Genomic DNA, 18,852 nt, shown 5'->3' with positions numbered 1-18,852 from the left:
GCCAAGCCACGCAGGGTCCAGATGGGGACTCCAGGAGCTCCCCAGCCTGCACAGTCCGAGCGCTGTGTGCCTTTGGAGACCTCCTGGCCGCGATGCTACAGCTGCCTTGTGCTTGCTGCCGGGGCTTGCGAGTTGGTTGCAAGTGGTAGTGGCTTCGCCAAAACTGAGCATGCGACTTGTACAGCGAAGTCGGTGGCTGAGCTGGTGTCTCCCTGTCCTGGCTGTGCAGGGTGAGGCTCTCATCACAAGGCAGAGGGGCTTGAATCCCAGCAGATGCTCTAAATGGAGAGGTGACATTTTCGTTTGAGAACTTTTACGTCTCAAGTGGAGATATGAGTTAATCGAGACATTCTGCAATCTGGTGTTGATTTCGTCAGCTCGCTTCTGTCCAAAAACCCCCACCCCCCAAAAAAAAAAGAATTAGGCATCTTTTTCTAAAACTATGGAGACCTATCACTTAAAATTATTTTCTAAGTGCAATGAGGATTTTCACTCTCCTGGAAATAGCTCTCTGTTCCCCTCCCAACATTTTGCGTGCCCACTTTTGATTAATATTGGGGGAAATAAAGTGGAAAGTTCAGTTGAGTTGAGTAGAATAGCTCCTAAAAATAAAACTTGGATGCTAGAGATGCTTGAGTTTTTAGTTCAGCTCATGAACTTTCTGCCTAGCTGAGTGGACCTTTGCTCTGCACCTGGCTCTTGTGTTATAAGATAATTCCTTTTGAAAATAATAATAAAAAATAAAGATAGTGAGAGCAATGCATTTTGGTTAGGATAATCTGTCAGTTAAGGCTCAGATTCTGCAATTTCTTTACAGACAAAACTCCCATTTAAAGCAAAGATGAGCACTGCCTGAACTCGGGATTGAAGAAGGAGCTGTTGTGATCATGCAGTCTGACCCCTGTAAGAACAGGGCACTCCTTTTCATTTAGCAATCTGCTGAGCAGCAGCTGTTAAATTTCCAAAACCACCAAAATGCCTCAAAACACAAAGTGTTTGCTTCAGAAATAAGTGTCAGTTCTAATGCATAACCATTTTTCTTAAGAAACCTTTCTCTTTTTCAGAAGACAATTACAAGCTTTGTATTACAGACTGTGATTATTATGCTATGCTTCCAAGAAGGAAAAAAACCCACACCAAATTACAGTATTTCAGGCCAACATTTCTCTTGCTTTCTAATGGATTATTTTTGTTTTCAAATCAATGTCCTCTGATTATCGTCTTGTAAAGTTTCAGCTTTCACAGTCTACAGAAGCAGTTGCAACTTTGAGAGATGAAATACATGTCAAGATAATGCACCTGTTTTGTTTAGAAGTAATAACTTTTCAAGGAAATCTAGGAAAGGTAGATGTCATTTGCATTTAATATTTGCATCTGAGATGTAGTCACAGCTCATCAGCACTCAGAGGGATTCGAAACTTGGAAAATATACTTCCCAATTCAGGGGTAAAAGGGTCATTATCTGTTATGTGTACAAACAAAGCAAAACAAAAAAAATTAAATGGAAAACCCACAGTAGATTGCAAGCATCATTTTTGTGCTTTTGAAAGTATTTATTTTTAAAAGAATTCTTAGCACGTAGTTCTTCTCACTGGAATGTTTTTCACTATAGATGGATTTATACAGCCTTATTTATATATGTGTATATGTACATGTATATATATTTGAAAGACTGTCTATGCATGTGTTTCCTTGGGGAGATCTTCACAGTAGCTACAATGGTCGACTCCAGTATAAGTAGATAAAAAGAACTGTTTTGGTTATAAATAATCGTTCTTTGTGTGCTATGCCCCAACACTTTTCAGTAGTTCTATTTGCATGTAGAGTTTTAATTAAGAGATAACTGTCACTGCAGGCTGACTGCAGAAGGCTGCAGTATCCAGCAGAGAGATAAATGCCAATGCCAAGTCATACAGGTTGGAGTGCATACAGGGAGTCCATAATAAAAAATGGGTTTACAATTAAAACTCACTTAATGTTAACTGTGTTATATATGCAGAGACGAAGAGGTCCAAAATCGGGTTGCTTAGGGTTGTATGTACCAGGTGTGGGGGTCTGAGTTTTTTAGGGGGCTTTTTTGGGTCAAACTACATGTAATACATCGGAAATTGAAACTTCGGGATGCGATCAGTAAACTTCTTAGGAGGGTATAGGTGCCCTATTTACCAAGAGTGTGTCACAGCTTTCAGCACGCTGGGAAGTCCTAGAACAGATTGCAAAGATTCATCTCAGCTTGATTCAGAAGGGCTATAAGTGTCCTTCTGCCTGTTTGAAAGTGTTTTGGTTTCTAATTAATTTAGCCAGAAGACACATGATTTCTGACCTTCACAAACCACTGCCTGTCTGATCCCAGTTTTAAAAGATCCCATTAACTGTTTTATTTAAAACAAAACAAAACAAAACAAAACTGTCTTTTCCTGTTGTGAGGAGCAAAGTACAAAATGGATATATATAGCTGCTGTTAGTGAGCCATTATACGTATAACATATTTTTTCACAGTATGTGGTATGTTTTGGGGTTTATATGACATAATAGTGTCATTTAAAATAACATGAAATCTTCATTTCCATGAAGTCACCAGCAAAAATTCCATTAATTTAAGTAAAGAAAGGAGATACCTACCTTGCAATTTGTAATTTAATAGCATTTTCTTACTGACATTGAAGTCCATAAGTACTCTTTATGACTAACTTCAAAATAAGACTCTCCCCCTCTGTCTTTGAGATGCAGATAGAGGATTTTTTTTCTCCAGTCTCAGTGACAAGGGCTGCCAATACTGTGAAAGGAAAAATGCACTGTTCTGCCATAGCTAAACAGCCTAAACAGAGCTGTCTACTCTTGTATTGCCTTAAGCAGGCATCAGAAGTTGTATAGAAGAGTTAGGTGTAGTATTTATGCATTCTGATTGAGATGAAAATAATGGCCCTTCGAATTTTTATAGTGAAATTACTTTTGCAAAGTATGTAACTCGCAATACATCTTATGCAAAGTGAATTGATAATGCCAGGTTTTGAGAACTAATCTAGAGATATGAACAAAAGTTCAGCATTAAAGAAATTTATGAAGCAACAAAGACTTTCCTGAACTAAAACATGATCTTAAGAATGTGTAAATCTATAATTACAAAAGAAAATAAACAAGGTTTTCCCTTTCTTGTTGGTATCATATTGCCAGCAAAATGTCTCTGTTTTGAGTTTGAATCTGTTGGGAAGTTTTTGTAAGTGCATGTATTTTAGGGCCCTGCAGAGACTTTCTGGGTCATCTATTCCAGCCCGCCCACCCTGCAACAGCAGGAGATCATTACTACTGCTTCTCTTCCATCCTACTTTTCTCCTAAATGCCACGTTCCAAAAGTGTCCAATACTATTTTCTCCAAAATACGTCTAGTGAAGATGCAGTGTGTAATTCATCTACACACCCATTGGTGTTGAAGTAAAGTGCTGCTTTAGCATGTGGTGACAGATAAAAGATGAAAGCTGAGTAGTTGTTGGAATTCCTTCTTCATAATACGATATAAATAAGCTTAAGTGCTGCTAATAGCTTTTTTTAAGGGAAAGGGTGTAGGTAACCTGTACACAACTGTAACCTGTGCAGTGTCCCTGAGGCTCTGGGTTGAAGGCACAGCTCTGTCCTCTGCTCCCCCCGGCCCTTCCCATGCTCTGTGGTAGCCACCCTTGCTTCCCTGCTCTCATACCCACGGTGTTAGGCAGCAGCAATTGCCAGAGGCTCAGCCTTAGACTTACTTAAGCCTTAATATACTTAATATCAAGAGTCCCACGCATCCCTGTGCCTCCCATTCCTACCAGTCCATTGATGGCAGTCTTCCCCATTATTTCTTTGCTATCTTTTTATGGGTTGCACTTACCATACTTGTCCCTTTCAGCTTTTCCATACGTGACATCAGTTCTGCTCCGAACTTTTAGTTTATACTGTCTTTTAGATCAGTGCTGATCTTTGCACAGAACAGTACAATTTTTTAAACATAATTACCTTGTACATATGTATTTAATGTATCCATTATTAGCTCAGGTGTATTTCTTTGTTAATGTTCTTCTTACAACCAATTTTCTTTGGGTTTTACTTTCTTTGAGGACTCATATTGCTTCCTTAGCAAATTTATTCACATCTTCACATATTGCTATATTGAGTCTATTCCTGCTGGAGTTTGCCTATATTTGCTGCAAATCTTTTTTTGCATTTTTGTGTGAAATAATTTTTTCGGAAGTACGTAAAGATAATTGAAAGTCATGTATTTTCAATGATGAAAATGCCAACAAATTAAAGTGTTTATCCTCATAACTAACCTAAAAGATGAGATTTAAGTACTCTTAAGCCCAGTATACTTTCTCATCAAAAATAGCTTACTATCTTATATCAACGTCACATAGTAAAAACAAGAACATTTGCTTTTTTAAAGTATGGGCAAGAAAGTCAAAGCAGAACAACAGAAATTTTTGCTAGATGTATACCAAAAGAAGCAGAAGCGGGAGGGGGGGAGAATTCAATATTTGTACTTCTGTGGTTTTCCTTAGACTGAAATATTTGCATCATCGTGTGCCTCCAAGCTGTATGGAAAAAGTGTTATAATCAATATAATTGGCTTTTGTCATACTTAATGATTTTTGTGATTTATAAATGTGTTTGTTAAGACTTCAATAAGAAATATTACCAAATATTTTTAAATGCCTTTCATTCCATGTAAAAAAAAATTGGAGGGAAATATGCACATCATTTACGATCCCTTTCTAGTGTGTTAAGTATTTTTTTTTCTTAACACGTAGCTTATTCTATAAATGGCAGTATAGATAGCTATCTGTCTTTTCACTTGGAATCAAAGTGGAACTCATTGCAGAAATCTGCTAGTGCTGGATGAAGTTGTACAGAAATACATGTCCCAGCTGGTTGGCCTAGGGTTCTTGTGAAGAATTGGCTCATGTTATAACAGGCTCCCTTTTCTCTGCAGACCATGGAACTTTGTGACAAGAAAGGCCTGCCTGCCAGAATTAGGTTTATCTATAAAAATAAAATCACCAAAGTTGCATAATTTCCTGGTGGTGTTACAGCCTTAATCACCAATTTTTGCAGTAGCAGAGATCTGTCCCCACTGCATGTACTGTGGGAGCTTTGCTAATAGCCCCACGCTTCCAGCGCACACCTTACACACGGTGTTTTCTGAACTGAGAAACTCGGTAAGCCAGAGCACCCAAGTGATGCTCTTTCCAGGTGGCTACTCATCAGCGCAGTACAGTGTCAACTAGCCACGTAGCACTGAGACAATTAATAAATTTGGATAAATGAGGGAATTTACAAAATAATTAAGGGACCTTGGACATGACACATTTTCAGGCAACAGGATATTTTGTATGATTATGGTATGCGTAACCAAGGCTCTGTTGTGTATGAAAGTTAATCAGTGTAAATTGAGAAGAAGAGAGGAAGCATATTGAGAACAGTGTTGTGCATAAGCTCCGCAGGTATTACTGAGATGCTGATTTGCTTCAGACAGTATACATCTGGAACATATTACTATAGCTCTCCTCTCTAGTCAGAGAAGTCCAAAGCAAGTAAAGGGAGATTGTTCCAAGCTTAAAAAAAAAAAAAAAAAAAAAAAAAAAAAATCATAGAGTTAATTTGTATTTGAAAAAACAAACAAGTTTTTTTGAATTATTCAAAAAATGAAATATAATGGCTATCCAAATCAGTTTGGGTACATAATAAATAATGCATTAAATACTCCATCAAGAAATAACCACAAATCCAGGTTATTGAAGCAAGCAATGTAAAAAATCAAGGTGTAGCAAGAAAATCTGGTGGCACTTCATCTTGAACTTGAAAATGTGCCCACTCTCTACTTCCAGATTCCCAAGTTGAGCCCTGTAAAATGTCATTCCTCCATCCTTGTTATTTCCCTGGCTATAAATCTTGGGTTTCACACAGGAGTTACTTGAGTAATAGTGAGTGCTCACTTTCCTTCCAGAACCAAACCTAAGTCTTAAAAATTGGTAATAATATACATTGTGCTGTTTGCTACAAGTTTGAGAAGAGGTAAATGACATGTGAAAGAATTAAGCAAACAGTTTGTGGTGAGGCTGTCACAGGTTTCTTTCCAGGGAAACCAATTGGTTAGGACTTAGCAATGTGTTTTAGAGATCTTTAAGATACTATGTGATGGGATAAACTGAATATGAAAGCAAAAAAAAATTTTTTTAAATCAGCATGATTCTAGCAGTGTACAAGGGAGATGGAGGGAAGGTACTTCAAGCTATTGGTGCCAATATGATTTATTGTATTAAACTTAGATATAACATTGAGAGGTGCTGCACCTCTCCAGCATAACTGTACTACTGAGTACCATAAAAAAATATCATTACATGATGGAAAAAACCCCTTTTTCTTTAATTTAAATTTAGATTCATAGTTATGAATGGTATCCATGCAGGGTAATCTAATTTTTTTAATACAAAGTATGTAATAAAGCTGATTCATTTTTCTGGTACAATTCCCCACCTACAGGCAACATAATACTTTATTCAAAAGTAGTCCAGCAGTCTTACTCTCACAGAGTGAGATCTGTGCTGACTAAATACTACAAAGAACCAATATATTCACAGGGTAAATTAGGTAACTCTTTCTCCGCTGCTTACTGGGTTTAATTACTGTTTCATTGAAGGACTAAATGCATTGTTATGATATCCTAAAACTTTACTTAAAATCTGCCTTCCTCCATGATGCCTTTATGATACTTTCAAGATGTAGAAATGGGATGTAGTCATTGCATGTTTTAAAACAACTTGTGCAGATGGACTCAAGTTTGACAGGTGAAACATTTTAATAGGTTTTAAATAGTATATGTATCTGACAAACACTGCTAAAACCTTAAATTCCTGTCAGAATAACTCATATGGTAGAAATTTAGGGCTGTGAGTTTCCCATACGGGGAAAACTGTTCCTCTTTCTTTGCTTATCTGTATTATTTTCTTCCATAAGTAGATTTTAGACAGGCGTGTCCCACTGAAAGAAGCAGCCCTGTATTTGGCCATATATTTCAGTACTTTTGTTCTGCTTAAAGGCTTGAAAAACAGAAAATACTGTATTTTCCAAATGGTTGTACAACAAATATTTCATTTCAGTTGGCACCTGTTCCTTTGTCATTCTGTGTTGCAGAGACATTGGTATTCCAGGTAGTGACACACTGTCCATTGAAATAGCAAGGCATGGCATTGTGTTATGTTTTCCAAAGCACTTAAACCAGTTTATTACATGCTGTTGTCATATTTTCTTTGTCCATCTCTTTTTATTGTTTGAAGTAGACTATTAGCCTTTCAGTGATGCAAAAAATAAATTATTTGTTGTTCATGTGATATCTTGACCCATATTTTAAATTTTTTTTATTTTTTTTCATAGGTCCTCCCATGCCATCCTCCTCATCTAGTCCATCAGTTACTGAACATTTACACTCCCCTCCTCCATCACCCAATCTCCATGACAACCAGAGGTGGTTATTAAGTAATAATGCCAGCCAGCCAGTTCAGGACTCTGATACAGATGAGGACTATACTACCAGCTCATATCTAGTACAGACCGGTACTGTTTCAGTGTCTGTCCCAGGTCATGGTAAGAAGAGGACGCTTTGTCCATAGTTTGAATACCCTTTTATTTTTCATCCTCTAACAAAATTGCCTAATAAAAATTAAAGATACCAAAATGACTTTGTATTTTTAAACTGATTTTCCTTTAAATGTCGCAAATTATGTTTCTACTTTACTGTAGGATAAGCAAGAGTAGAAAGTAACTTCTAATATATAAAAGCTCATTTAAGTTATTTTAAAATGTGATACTTATATGAAGCAATAGCCATTAATCATTTATTATGTAATGTAATTTGTAGCAAGTGACTAGCTTTTAGTTGTACTTTTTAAAGGGTAGGCTGAAGTTGTTTAAACTGTCATGTTGTTTAGCTTCAGAATAACGTAAAAGTTATCTACCTCATCAAGTTCAGCAGGTTCCAGCCTGGGAACCTAGTTTCCCTGCGGCAGGAGAATGGGATTTGTACATTACTGGGTAGGTCACTCTAGATTGAGGAAAGAGATCTAGAGGAAGAGAGCTGTGTGGTGAGACAAGGCAGTGGTGGTTGCTGAGATGTATGTTTCCATGTTTCTTGTCCTCCCAACCAGTATGAGTAACCAACAGGAGTGACATGTACTTGAAACACCAGTGCCTACTTACACATCATGCCGTAAGAAACCACATTTTTACTTTTTTTTTTTAACATAAAAAAGTAATAGCCACAGGGTTCTATTTTTGTTGTATGATTGAACAGATTTTCTTGGGATAGGCAGACTGGAAGAATAATTTGTTAATTCACAGCCCTTCCCCAGTAAATGAGCAAACCTTGGAACAAGCCTCTTCATTTTCTAAGAACCATTTCTGGTTTTTGATTGTAAAGAACTCTCCTACAGATGAACCACTAGAGGGGGTTTGGAGAAACATTTTCCCACAGATTCCACATCAGTTGGTTGGACAGAATTATTTTGCAGAGCAAAAACACTAGCTTTGAGCTTCTCTTCTAGCTTTGAGTGCAACTTTGGTGTTGCGTCTAAAAGGCCAGTCTGCTAAGAGCAGTTGTGTATGTGTACATGAATTTGACAACCTTTTTTTTTTTTTTGCCACGTTAGGGGCTTGTGTTAAGATCTTTAAAATTATCAATGATAACTTTATTTTTGCATGTTCTACTTGCTCAATATTTAATCTGTGAAGAACTCAAAAAAAAAGAAAAAAAGGTAATACATTGTCATATTCAGGGTATGTTACGAAGATGTCCCCTTTCCTTTATGTCTAGGAATATGAAATCTGTTAGAAAATGTATGCATTATCCAAAAGGTAGCCTGGTCTAGTTCAATAAGTCAATACATTTAGATTACTGTACCCACCAGACCTTCCTCTATGAATGAAAAATGCAAAAGCAAGAGAAAGCTGCTAAAAATTTTGAATAGTTGGGATGAACCCCTTAGTGTTCATCGTTCCTCTAGGTTTTAGCATTTTGCTGCTTCTGAAATTTTCAACAGTTGCTTGCCAGTCTGAGTTTGCCAGCCTTGAGGAATGTTCCTTAATTTAACCCCTTTCACCCCAGACTACCCAAAATAATTTCAGCTGGTCCCATGGCAAGTCAAGTCTTGGCCTTTTAGCAGGACAAAATAAGGGGGGTTTCGATAACAAGCAGGACAGAAGTTAGCACCGTGGTGTATGTTGAGGCAGTTGTTCTTGGTAAGACTTTTGCTAAGCAGGAGGGAAACCCAGCATACTCTGTAAGTTCATGTTAATTTTCCCCTCCCCTCTCTCTTCCCGCTGTGCTCCCCTGTCTCCTCTATCTGCAGATGTCTGAGATTCACCCCTTCAGTGTATATGTGCAATAGAAGTGCTTGCAGTTTCTGCTTCCCGCTGGCAAAGAATTAAATCAGTGATATATATACAATCATAATCTAGTAGTGCTGGCAGTCATATAATACAGCTAATGATCTTTTTCTCTCTCCACAAGATTAGACTTGTTTTTTGAAGTGCTTCAACTTGCTAACCACGGATACTATATTTGTGATTGTCATAATTTAAATTTAAATGGGGTTTGTTTGCTTTTCTGCTGGATAAGGAGAAGACCATAGGCATTCTGGTAGCAGGCTTCCATCCCTGCAGTCAGCTGCAGCATCAGGGTTTGCATTATTTGAAGAAAGGATGCTTTCATCCAGCACATATATGAATATTGCTTGGAATATCTACTTGATTTGCTTATGGTTGGTTTCTCATATCTTATACTGTTGGCCTATTGATGGGGAAAAAATATGTTCTTTGTAAAACAGGCAAGAGCAGAATTTAATAATTAAGCTAATAATTTCTAAGTTAGCTACAACTTTCATCTACTCGATGATTTGCATTCTTGTATAGCCTTTTTACCAGTATGTGGATCTCTCCAAATCTAGCCTAGAAAGTAAATATCATTTAATCGTGGCCTTTGATACAGTCTTATTTGAATATTGTATTTTCTTTAGCTAAAATGGTAAGTAATACAGCATGTTGTAGGACTTTCACAGAAGGAAGTTTTTTTTTCACCAGTTGTCTTTTAATTCATCCAAATGCAAAAGAAGCTTTCCATGCTATCTAATGTTAATGGGTACAAATTAACTCCAGTGCCATATTCTGGATGACTTTGTCCAATGTTTACACTGGCGAGGGTGGGGGATCACTTTTGAAGCATTTAGGATAAAAAAGGTACTGGCCAAAAAGAATTATATTCTTCAACTCTTTTCAGTTATATTGACTTCATGTGAATAGCAAGTTAAATTACGCTCTCTTTAGCCTATGCAAGCATCTGTTTGTTTTCCTTTAGTCTGAGTTCATTTGATCAATGTAGTTTATTTGATCAACTCCCTCAAAATTTAAAGGATCTGATTATGCATTTAGAATGATATTAGTCTAAGCCTTTGGGTTTGATTAGTTTGTTTTGTTGACCAATGGGAATTAGCTTTCATTTGAGGAATTAGCTAAAAGAGAAATGAGAATTACTAAAATCAATTATCAAATGCTTACCACATGAGAAGAAAACGTCTTTATGGAGGTACTGCTAGTAGCTTTAAAAATTCAGATCAAGTGAGGACTGTGGTGGACAGTTTGCTAGGAATCATTTAATTTCTCTAAAAGCAGTGTGTTAATAGCTTGTAAAATTCAGGAGGAGATAAATTTTCGGACCATCAGTCATAACTGTTAGTTTACATAGCACCTCCAATTTATTGTACTTGTCGTTCCTCTTGTCCACGGTGCAGCTCAGTATACTGACTCTGTTCCAGCAGTCAGCCTATTTGTCTACTGATTTCAGAATAATTTATTAGTTTTATTGTTTTTAGAAAGAAGAGCGAACTGGTTTATAAGAAACAGGGGCATCTGAATATGTCTGCAGGGAAGAGGAACAGTTGTTTAAGTGAGAGGGAGAGTGAACTAGGAGCTGGGAGGAGAGGATTCTTGAATGTGACTGAGGTGGAGAGGGTTTCTTTATGTAAAAAAGTCTGGTTATAAACAATAGAAGTCATGTAAAGTCTGTATTTAAGCATCTTGATAAGCTGCTTAATCTTTTTCCACCAAAAATTATAATTAGTCAGAATTTTTTGGGGAATTTATTGGCATTAGTAGTAGCTTATCTTTCAATGCAGACATGTATTATAATGAGAAATACAGTGCTAAATTCTTAAGTTAAGCAGAGACTATGAAGAAAAGATATAGTTAAATGTTAATGCCTACTACTGACAATGGAGATGAAGAGTCTGAATTAGAAATTCAGATCTGAGGATTTTTACCCCCTAAATTGGAAACATTATGGCAGAACCAGCAAATGCAAAATAGAGAAAGATGTATTTCACAGCAGCATTTGTACAGGGTATTTGAACACTTAAGTTGTACAAGATTCTCATGTTTCTTAATAACAGTTTGTGATGATAGTTCATCTGATGGGAAGATCTGAAAAAAATTTCAATATAATATAAAATGTTTTTCAGTTGTCCTTGATCAAGGATCTGCCAGGTGATACACAATAAAGAAGATTTTGTTCCAACCACATGCAAGTTGCAGACTGATGGGCTTTTCAGTTCAAAACAGCTAAGCGTTCCTGCAAAGAGAAAAAATTTGGAAATCTAGAGCACAAATCCGAATTTTAATTTGTGAAAGAGAAAAAATAACCTAATAAGGCTGGTTGAATGATAACATAGAAGAACTCTTCATATTCAGAGGTCTCATTGTAGGACATCTCACTCTACAGACACTAAATGTTCTGTGGCATAATTCTCTTACAAACATAATTTGAGGACTTTAGTTCGTGATGACTCATTAGAATTTGATGGGAGAGGTTATACAAAAGTATCTGTCATACAGAAATGATTACTATTTTATCATACTACAATGTCAAGAAGCCAATGTCAGAACCTTCTGCTTTTGTACAAGCACCTGAGAGAATATGCTCAAGAGCGGCAGCAGTAATGACCAGATGCAACACACGTGCGAAGCATAGGTGTGAATTTTATTAGGCTTTTTTTGTTACAACTCAGACTTTCCCTCCAAATATCCTGTTTTATTTTTCTGCCTAGATATCTCAATTAATGTATGAACACCATAACTAAGCAATCTGCCATTTCCTTTTCTCCCCACTTCTGCCTTTTCCTTCCCACCAGAAGCATGAAATTGAATTGTGAATGGAAGTACACACAGGGATTTGCGTTACAAGTTAGTGGAAGAGGCAAGTGACTTTAAGGTATCTTCTCCTCCTTTGCAGCTCTTGCACTTGCTGCTGTGAGGGTAGGAAGAGGACAATGTGATTTCCCCCTTCATACCCCACTGGCTTGTGAGAAGTTTGGAAGTAACCTGTGAATATTGAAAAGACCCACAGCAAATTAAGTCAGTCCTAGCCAGCATCTTGGAAGTACCTCATGTAACTTTCTGGCAGTCCTGCTTTAGTGCCTACAAAACATTTCCCAGCCCTTACTCCATCCCTGTTTTGCTATAGTTATTCCACAAGGGAAACTGCATGTGCTACTGAACTAGAACTTAGCAGCCAGGCTGTCACCTGCCATGTAATCAACAGCGGTTTAGTTCCGATTATTGGGGAACAAAAGGAAGAGGGGGAAAAAAGTGCTAGGGGAGAAGGAAATGCAAACATGATGGTGTGAGATTGAATGCTAAAAGCTGTTGGGGCTTTTTTGGTGCAGTGTAAATTTGCTTTTTTTTTTTCTCTCCATGATTCCGAGAACTGGCAATCCATCTGAATTCCCTGGAAACTCTGTGGGTGTCCACACGCCTTATTTTCATTGTCGTCTTACACATTGTCTAATGAGATTTTTTTATCTCATCTCATAATTCATGATAAATTAATTTTTGTCATTGTTGTATCAGTATATACAATTTGTCTTCAAGTCTGACACTGGTCCTAAGACGTGTTGCTTGAAAAATGAATTCAGACCTGTTTGGTTTGAAATAGTCTGTGATAATAAATTAAGAATAATAGATCAAACTAGGAGGAGTTGTGTTGAAGAACATGGGGATATGCTATAATCTTGGTTTTATTTAACATTGTCATTAGTTATATGGATGAAGGAGTAAAAATGGCACTAATAAAATTTCGTAATGATACTAAATAGTGAGAGTTCTGAGTGCTAACTGGGGACAAAATGTTAATAGAAAAGGTCAAGGAAAGATTATTAATTGTATGGCCAGAAACTAATAAAGAGAAATTAGAACTGAAAAATGTAAGCAGAAAAATGAGATGCAGAATATTCAGGAAAAAACTGAGGAGAAATGGTGATAGAGAATTTTAATCAGACATAAATCTGCAATGTGGGGTGACTAACAAGTACAGTTTGAGCTGGGTATACAAATACATCAGTGAAAAGGGAATCATAGACATAGCATCAATGGAATATAAGTTTTGAATTTGGACCCTTGCTTTTTCAAGGTTCCTGTCAAATTCTCTTATTACTTCTAGAATTATTGCTATTTATTCTACTGTTCAGATATATTTGGATTAAAACAATTAGGAGGTTAGAGGTATTAATATATGGGAATAGGTAAGAGAGTAAAACTTTCACTCAGTACATAGCCTAAGCACTAATTAAGTGCTGACAAAAGGAAACCAATAACCCAAGATGGAATAGAGCATGTTGTATACCATGTAGAGATACAATTAAAAGCAACAGGATGAAATAAGGAAAGGAAAGATTAGGCACATTATCAGGAAAAACTATCAAACAGTGAACTGTATTAAGATATCTAAGTCTATCCCAAGGGAAGTGACAGAAGCTCTGTCACTTTGTAACATGAAATTAAAATAAATAAAAACGTCAGTCATACTGCTGAGAACAAACCTACATTTGCTTAGGGGAAGGTGGACTGAGGTAACCTCCTGGAACTTTTCTAGTAATACGTGTGTGCATTTCAAATCGGGTATACATGAGTTTGTAGTTTATAACAGAGATTATCATACTAAGCTATGGTAAGTGTGTTTCATTAACAGTGTGCACGTTGCAATGCATTGTCTGTTTAAATGTAACAGAAAACTACAATTTGTCCTGTAGCCCAGACTTCACTCTGAAATTGTCCACACCTTCCACAATAAATCATTGGCAAAACAGACACTTTCCCTTCCCACTTGCTGGACCATTTTATGTCCTGCAAAATTACAAAATAAGGTTGCCTGTTCTCAGTGAAAACTGCCAATGTCTTCTGGGCATGTGCATACTCATGGAAATATTTCGTAAGCAAAAATGTTTGATACCCATAAATGCAAAATGCCTGTGGTGATGCTGAATAGAGGTATCTGACAAGCTTTCTGTAAATACGGAATAAGTTCATGCTGCAAAAATACATGCTGATTTTTTTCTGAGGCCGGAGACTGTTATATTTCAACCACTGTGTAGCAGTGCTTGCAGGCTTCCTTGGTAGCTACAGAAGCACTGAATCTCTTACAGTCAAAAATCAGACAGTGCAGGAAGGCCAATAACCTTTAGGTACAGATTGACAAGTTTATCTGTTCCACGTGCTTGGAGCAAATATAGTTCCTTTAAAAACTTAAAAATTGTGTCTTGTATGCTAACCAATTTATTTTTGATCCCTTTTTGATATTTGATTTCAGTTTCATGAATCCATCTTTTTATCCTCTTTCTTTGGTTTTTAAGCCAAACTTCTGTCAACATTGTTCCCTTAATGTACAAAAATGTACATTTGTTCAGTTTAATTAAGCATTCAGTCTGTTTGCCAAGAGCAAATTACAGTTCCTCAATCTCACCCTCACCCCTCCAAAATCGAATTTTGCAAAGTGGTGGGCAATTAGTTCTCATATCTGATTGTTGTAAGTCATGTTTTTCTCTTAAAGATTTTTGTAGTTTTCGATCTCTGTTACTTAATAGAAGAGCCAAGACCAATTATTTCTCCTCAGATTGTGGCCTTTGTAGCCTTCAGAGAACAGTCTCCCCCACACCTCCTGTATCATTAGCTGCGAAATATCTTTCCAAAGATGATTTCGGCCTCTTCACAAATCAAAGGATTCAGAGTGACAAATTATCCGTCTTACACTCGAATGCATGCCAGATGGGACAACCTGCCAACTGTGTATCGTACTGCGGATATGATCGGATGTAGAGACATTTCCTCCCCTCCTCCTTTCCCCATCAAAAATCATATTACAAAAAATCATGCAAGTTAAGAAAATCTGTGAAGATAAATTGATTCTGAAATACAGTGAAATATAAAAGCAGAATATAGTTTTATAGAAGGAGGAAAGCTGCATCCAAATGTCAAATTGCTTAAACTGAACGAACATGTACCTGGCAGTATAGATGGACATGAGAGTCAAAAATGCATCCCTTCCCTGCTTTCCAGTGCTTGCACACACATCGTTTCCTTTGGCTAGCTTGATTACAGAACAGACATTCCTAATTGCAAGGTAAGGAATTTAAATTCTGTCACAGTTTAACAGAAGAACTCTGAAGTCAGGATCAGGAACGAGGAGGTACTGCTTTTGTGGGGAAAAGTAGGCTCTAATAAATTTATGGTAGGAGTTAATTTATAATACAGAAGGTAAAAGGAGAAGGAAACAGTCACATAGAGAGTTTATTTTCATTATAAATTGCAAAGCTGAGGACTTTACCCAGCTCCTGCTTAGGCTGACTTCCAGAGGTACAAACGGTGTACAAGCGCACAGCAAATAATTTGTGTGAGGTCAGGATCAGATGCAAGTGTCTCACATCATCACTTTAAACTCTGTTATTTATGATTTTTCATTAATTTATTTCAGGGAATGGTCTAATATTTTTAACTCTGTACCACAATACAAAATCTTCTTTTAATCAGCCTTATTTAGGAAAAGAGCACTGAAGATCTTGCACATGCTCCCATTTGTTCATCACTCAGTCGCAACAGCCTGAACTTACAGTTTTACAAGCCCTTCTTATCAGCTCTAATGCTCACTGAGCCTTGATAGCTTTGAGAATACAAAAAGTTCTTCCAGAACTCATAGAATGAGTTGAAGGTTGTGAGGTTTTGATAAAATCTTGATTATTTTTTTTTTAATATTTTTTTTATCTTCTGGTTTCTTAGTCTTCAGGCTGCTCTCATTGCGGGTTGTTTTTCCTAAAAAAAAAAAAAAAAAAAGAAAAAAAAAAGTCATGTTTTTTTCCCAGCTGTGAAAGCTTGGTCAGTCATTTCATTTTTCGTTTGTTTAGCTGAATTAAAATTAGTTATGTAGTCATGCTCATTGTAAGAAGCTGATGCTTTGGAGAGCACCAAATGTCTACCAGCTTGGTACAAACTGTGTAAATTTCATAAGGATAACATGCACTATCCTGTCCTATTGAGTGTGGAAAAGTTTCTTCCTTCAGCTGGGACTGAGTCTTTAGTTACCATTGAAGAAAAAGAGCTGTGCAAATACATAAAATACCTAATTTATTCCTTAGTTCTGCTGAATGCTGATGATTGCTAGGGCCTGATTCTGCACTTCTGAGGAAAGCCAGGTTGCTGTTGGATTAAATGGAAGTTGCCAATGGGGGTTAATACAGGAGCCAAGTCATTGTAATGCAACTGCATACACATTTTATTCTATAGTGTTGAAAAAGTCACTGCAGCAAAAAAACAGAGCATTTGACAATAATAAAAATCCAATTTGTCTCCTGGTTGGCTCTTGGCTTCCACTTGAACTCTGTTCTGGCTAGCTGTAATTTGGAAGGCAATGTTTTAGTGCTTTAAACATGCTGCTCGCTGGAAGTAAACAGGACTCTCGCAAATTCTGCTGGCAGATGCTTGTTGCAGTCTTTCATAGGAGAAATACTAAGGATTTTGTGCTTGAGTCACTAAGCAAAAAATAAATAGATGTGCATTGGATAATTTGGAAACGGAGCTTATCTCAAAGTTGCTTTGAAAAGTAAAAGGCTAAACATTTGCCACCTTTCATTTAACATCCCTTATCTTTTTAAATACTATCAAGGATTTTAAAAACTTAAGGACTACACTGAAAGCATAATTTCTCTGCTTTTATACCTCATACACAAAAGGCTTCTCCATTTAGTATCTTTCTGTGTCTGGACATAGTATTGACATGAATTTCTTTTGTCACTAACCCATTAGGAGTACACAGGAGTAGTAACCCTACTTTTTAAGGATGCAGAGATCTGACTAGAAGGCACATCAGCTGCCTTCTCTCATGCAGGGCCAAGGATTCCTATTGTCAGATGCAGTGGGCATGAAAGCAGCAATTTTACAGCACAAAAACTCCAATAACATTTACTGCGGTTGGCTGAGATTGCAATGCACACAGGCACTGCTCAGTCTTGGTTGCTTAAGCACCAGCTTCCCTTGGCTTTTTGCCAGCCTGCGTGCTCCAAAGAGACAAGTCCTTTAAGGGGAAAGAGTTTTCCTTGTAACTTGCTGTGGGGTAAACAGACCATTCAGGCATAGTTTATTGCATTACATACTTGACTATGCATACTGGAATGTAGCAAAGTAATTGGTAGAATTGTTTTACTCGTTAGAATTCATAGGTATGAGATACGTTCTCTGAGCCAGGAGGAAAGAAAAATATGTAAGGATGTTTCTGTCTGCTAAGTTGCTGATCATTTATTACAAAGAACTAAAAATATTCTCTCCACGGGAATTCTGTATGTTTACACTAGTATCCCTGTTACGGTTACAGAAAACTGAATTAATTTGCCTCTTTATTGCTATTCTTTTATTGAAAATAAATCCCATAACAGTTAGCAGCAAGTTACAGTGTAAAAGAACAGTGCTGTATCTGTAACAGGATACTTTGTTGTCATTAAAACCCCCTCAATTTGGAAATACTGTAAGTGCAGGGTACTTGCAAATTGAAAGGAAGTCAGTTACTGTAAATTCTGCCATCAGTCCCACTCATCTTTGCGTTGATGCATATTCAGTTTTGCTGCAATCAGCAGTAAACTTATCCCCTCATTGCCATAACCTGGAGACTCCATATGAAATATTCTCTTAAATATTGTTTTATGTGCATTTCTTAAAGCTTTAATTTAACACTGCAGTACCTATTCAAACAACGTATAACAGAATTTATTTGTACAAAAACATATGTTATGATAGCTGAATATAGAGAAGGCTGACATGGCTATCACTGAGTACAAAATATCAGCTGCTGCTGTTTGAATCTTTTCATTCATTCAGAAAGCTTCAAAGGGCAGCAAAGTTTTCCCTTGATTTTGTTGCTAGTAGTTGGTGTAAGGGGACTTGTTCTGTTCATTCTTAAATCCAAAGACCGCAAGGTTTTTTTGTTGTATGCTCCCTTCTTTCTCCTCAGTGGTGTCCTACAGTATGTTCAGGAAAGGTTTAAAATACTGTCTCTGGTATTTCTTGAGTCTCTGGGTTACTTTCTGGTAGCTTGTCCTCTGTTGAGCAGTGAAAAGGCAAGGATAGGGGTGACCTTGCACCCTTCTCTCTGTGTACGCCAGCATCGAAAATGCTTCAGAAAGCAAGTGAATTCTAATGAATTGCACTTTTGATTCTTTGAATCTGCACAGCAACTCCATCAGGTTTTTACAGCTGGACTCTTGCTGTAATTGCTACTGGAATGAGATGCACAGCACGGGGTTTTGGAGCTAAGTACTTACATTGTTTTACTGGCCAAAAGTATATAGCATAGTGGGATCAACAGACTTCATGAAATTCACGCTTGTATATCTTCATGTTTCCGACATGCTGCTGATTTGCCAGCAGGCACTCTAGATGGGGGTGATAAAAATGGAAAAGCGGAAAGATACAGTTTCTTAAAGCAGCGGTATTTCAGTAAAGAAGTTGCTTGTGATTATG

General features: G+C 37.1%; 1 protein-coding gene across 12 annotated transcripts in view; it reads left to right on the top strand.

Moving 5' to 3' along the window:
• Positions 1-18,852, top strand: part of TENM3 (teneurin transmembrane protein 3) — a 432,264-nt gene that overhangs the window by 250,145 nt on the left and 163,267 nt on the right. For 11 of the 12 annotated variants that reach the window (XM_076336476.1, XM_076336477.1, XM_076336471.1 and 8 more), the window contains one exon: positions 7,405-7,614. The exons of the other annotated variant lie outside the window; for it this stretch is intronic. In XM_076336476.1, the coding sequence (XP_076192591.1) occupies positions 7,405-7,614 (210 nt within the window). The remainder of the gene's footprint in view (positions 1-7,404; positions 7,615-18,852) is intronic. 12 annotated transcript variants of the gene reach the window in all.

This window comes from Aptenodytes patagonicus, chromosome 4, assembly GCF_965638725.1.
Source record: "Aptenodytes patagonicus chromosome 4, bAptPat1.pri.cur, whole genome shotgun sequence".
NCBI classification, from domain to species: domain Eukaryota; kingdom Metazoa; phylum Chordata; class Aves; order Sphenisciformes; family Spheniscidae; genus Aptenodytes; species Aptenodytes patagonicus.
The sequence above is the reverse complement of the archived record's forward strand: the minus strand, read 5'-3'. Positions and strand labels throughout refer to the sequence as shown.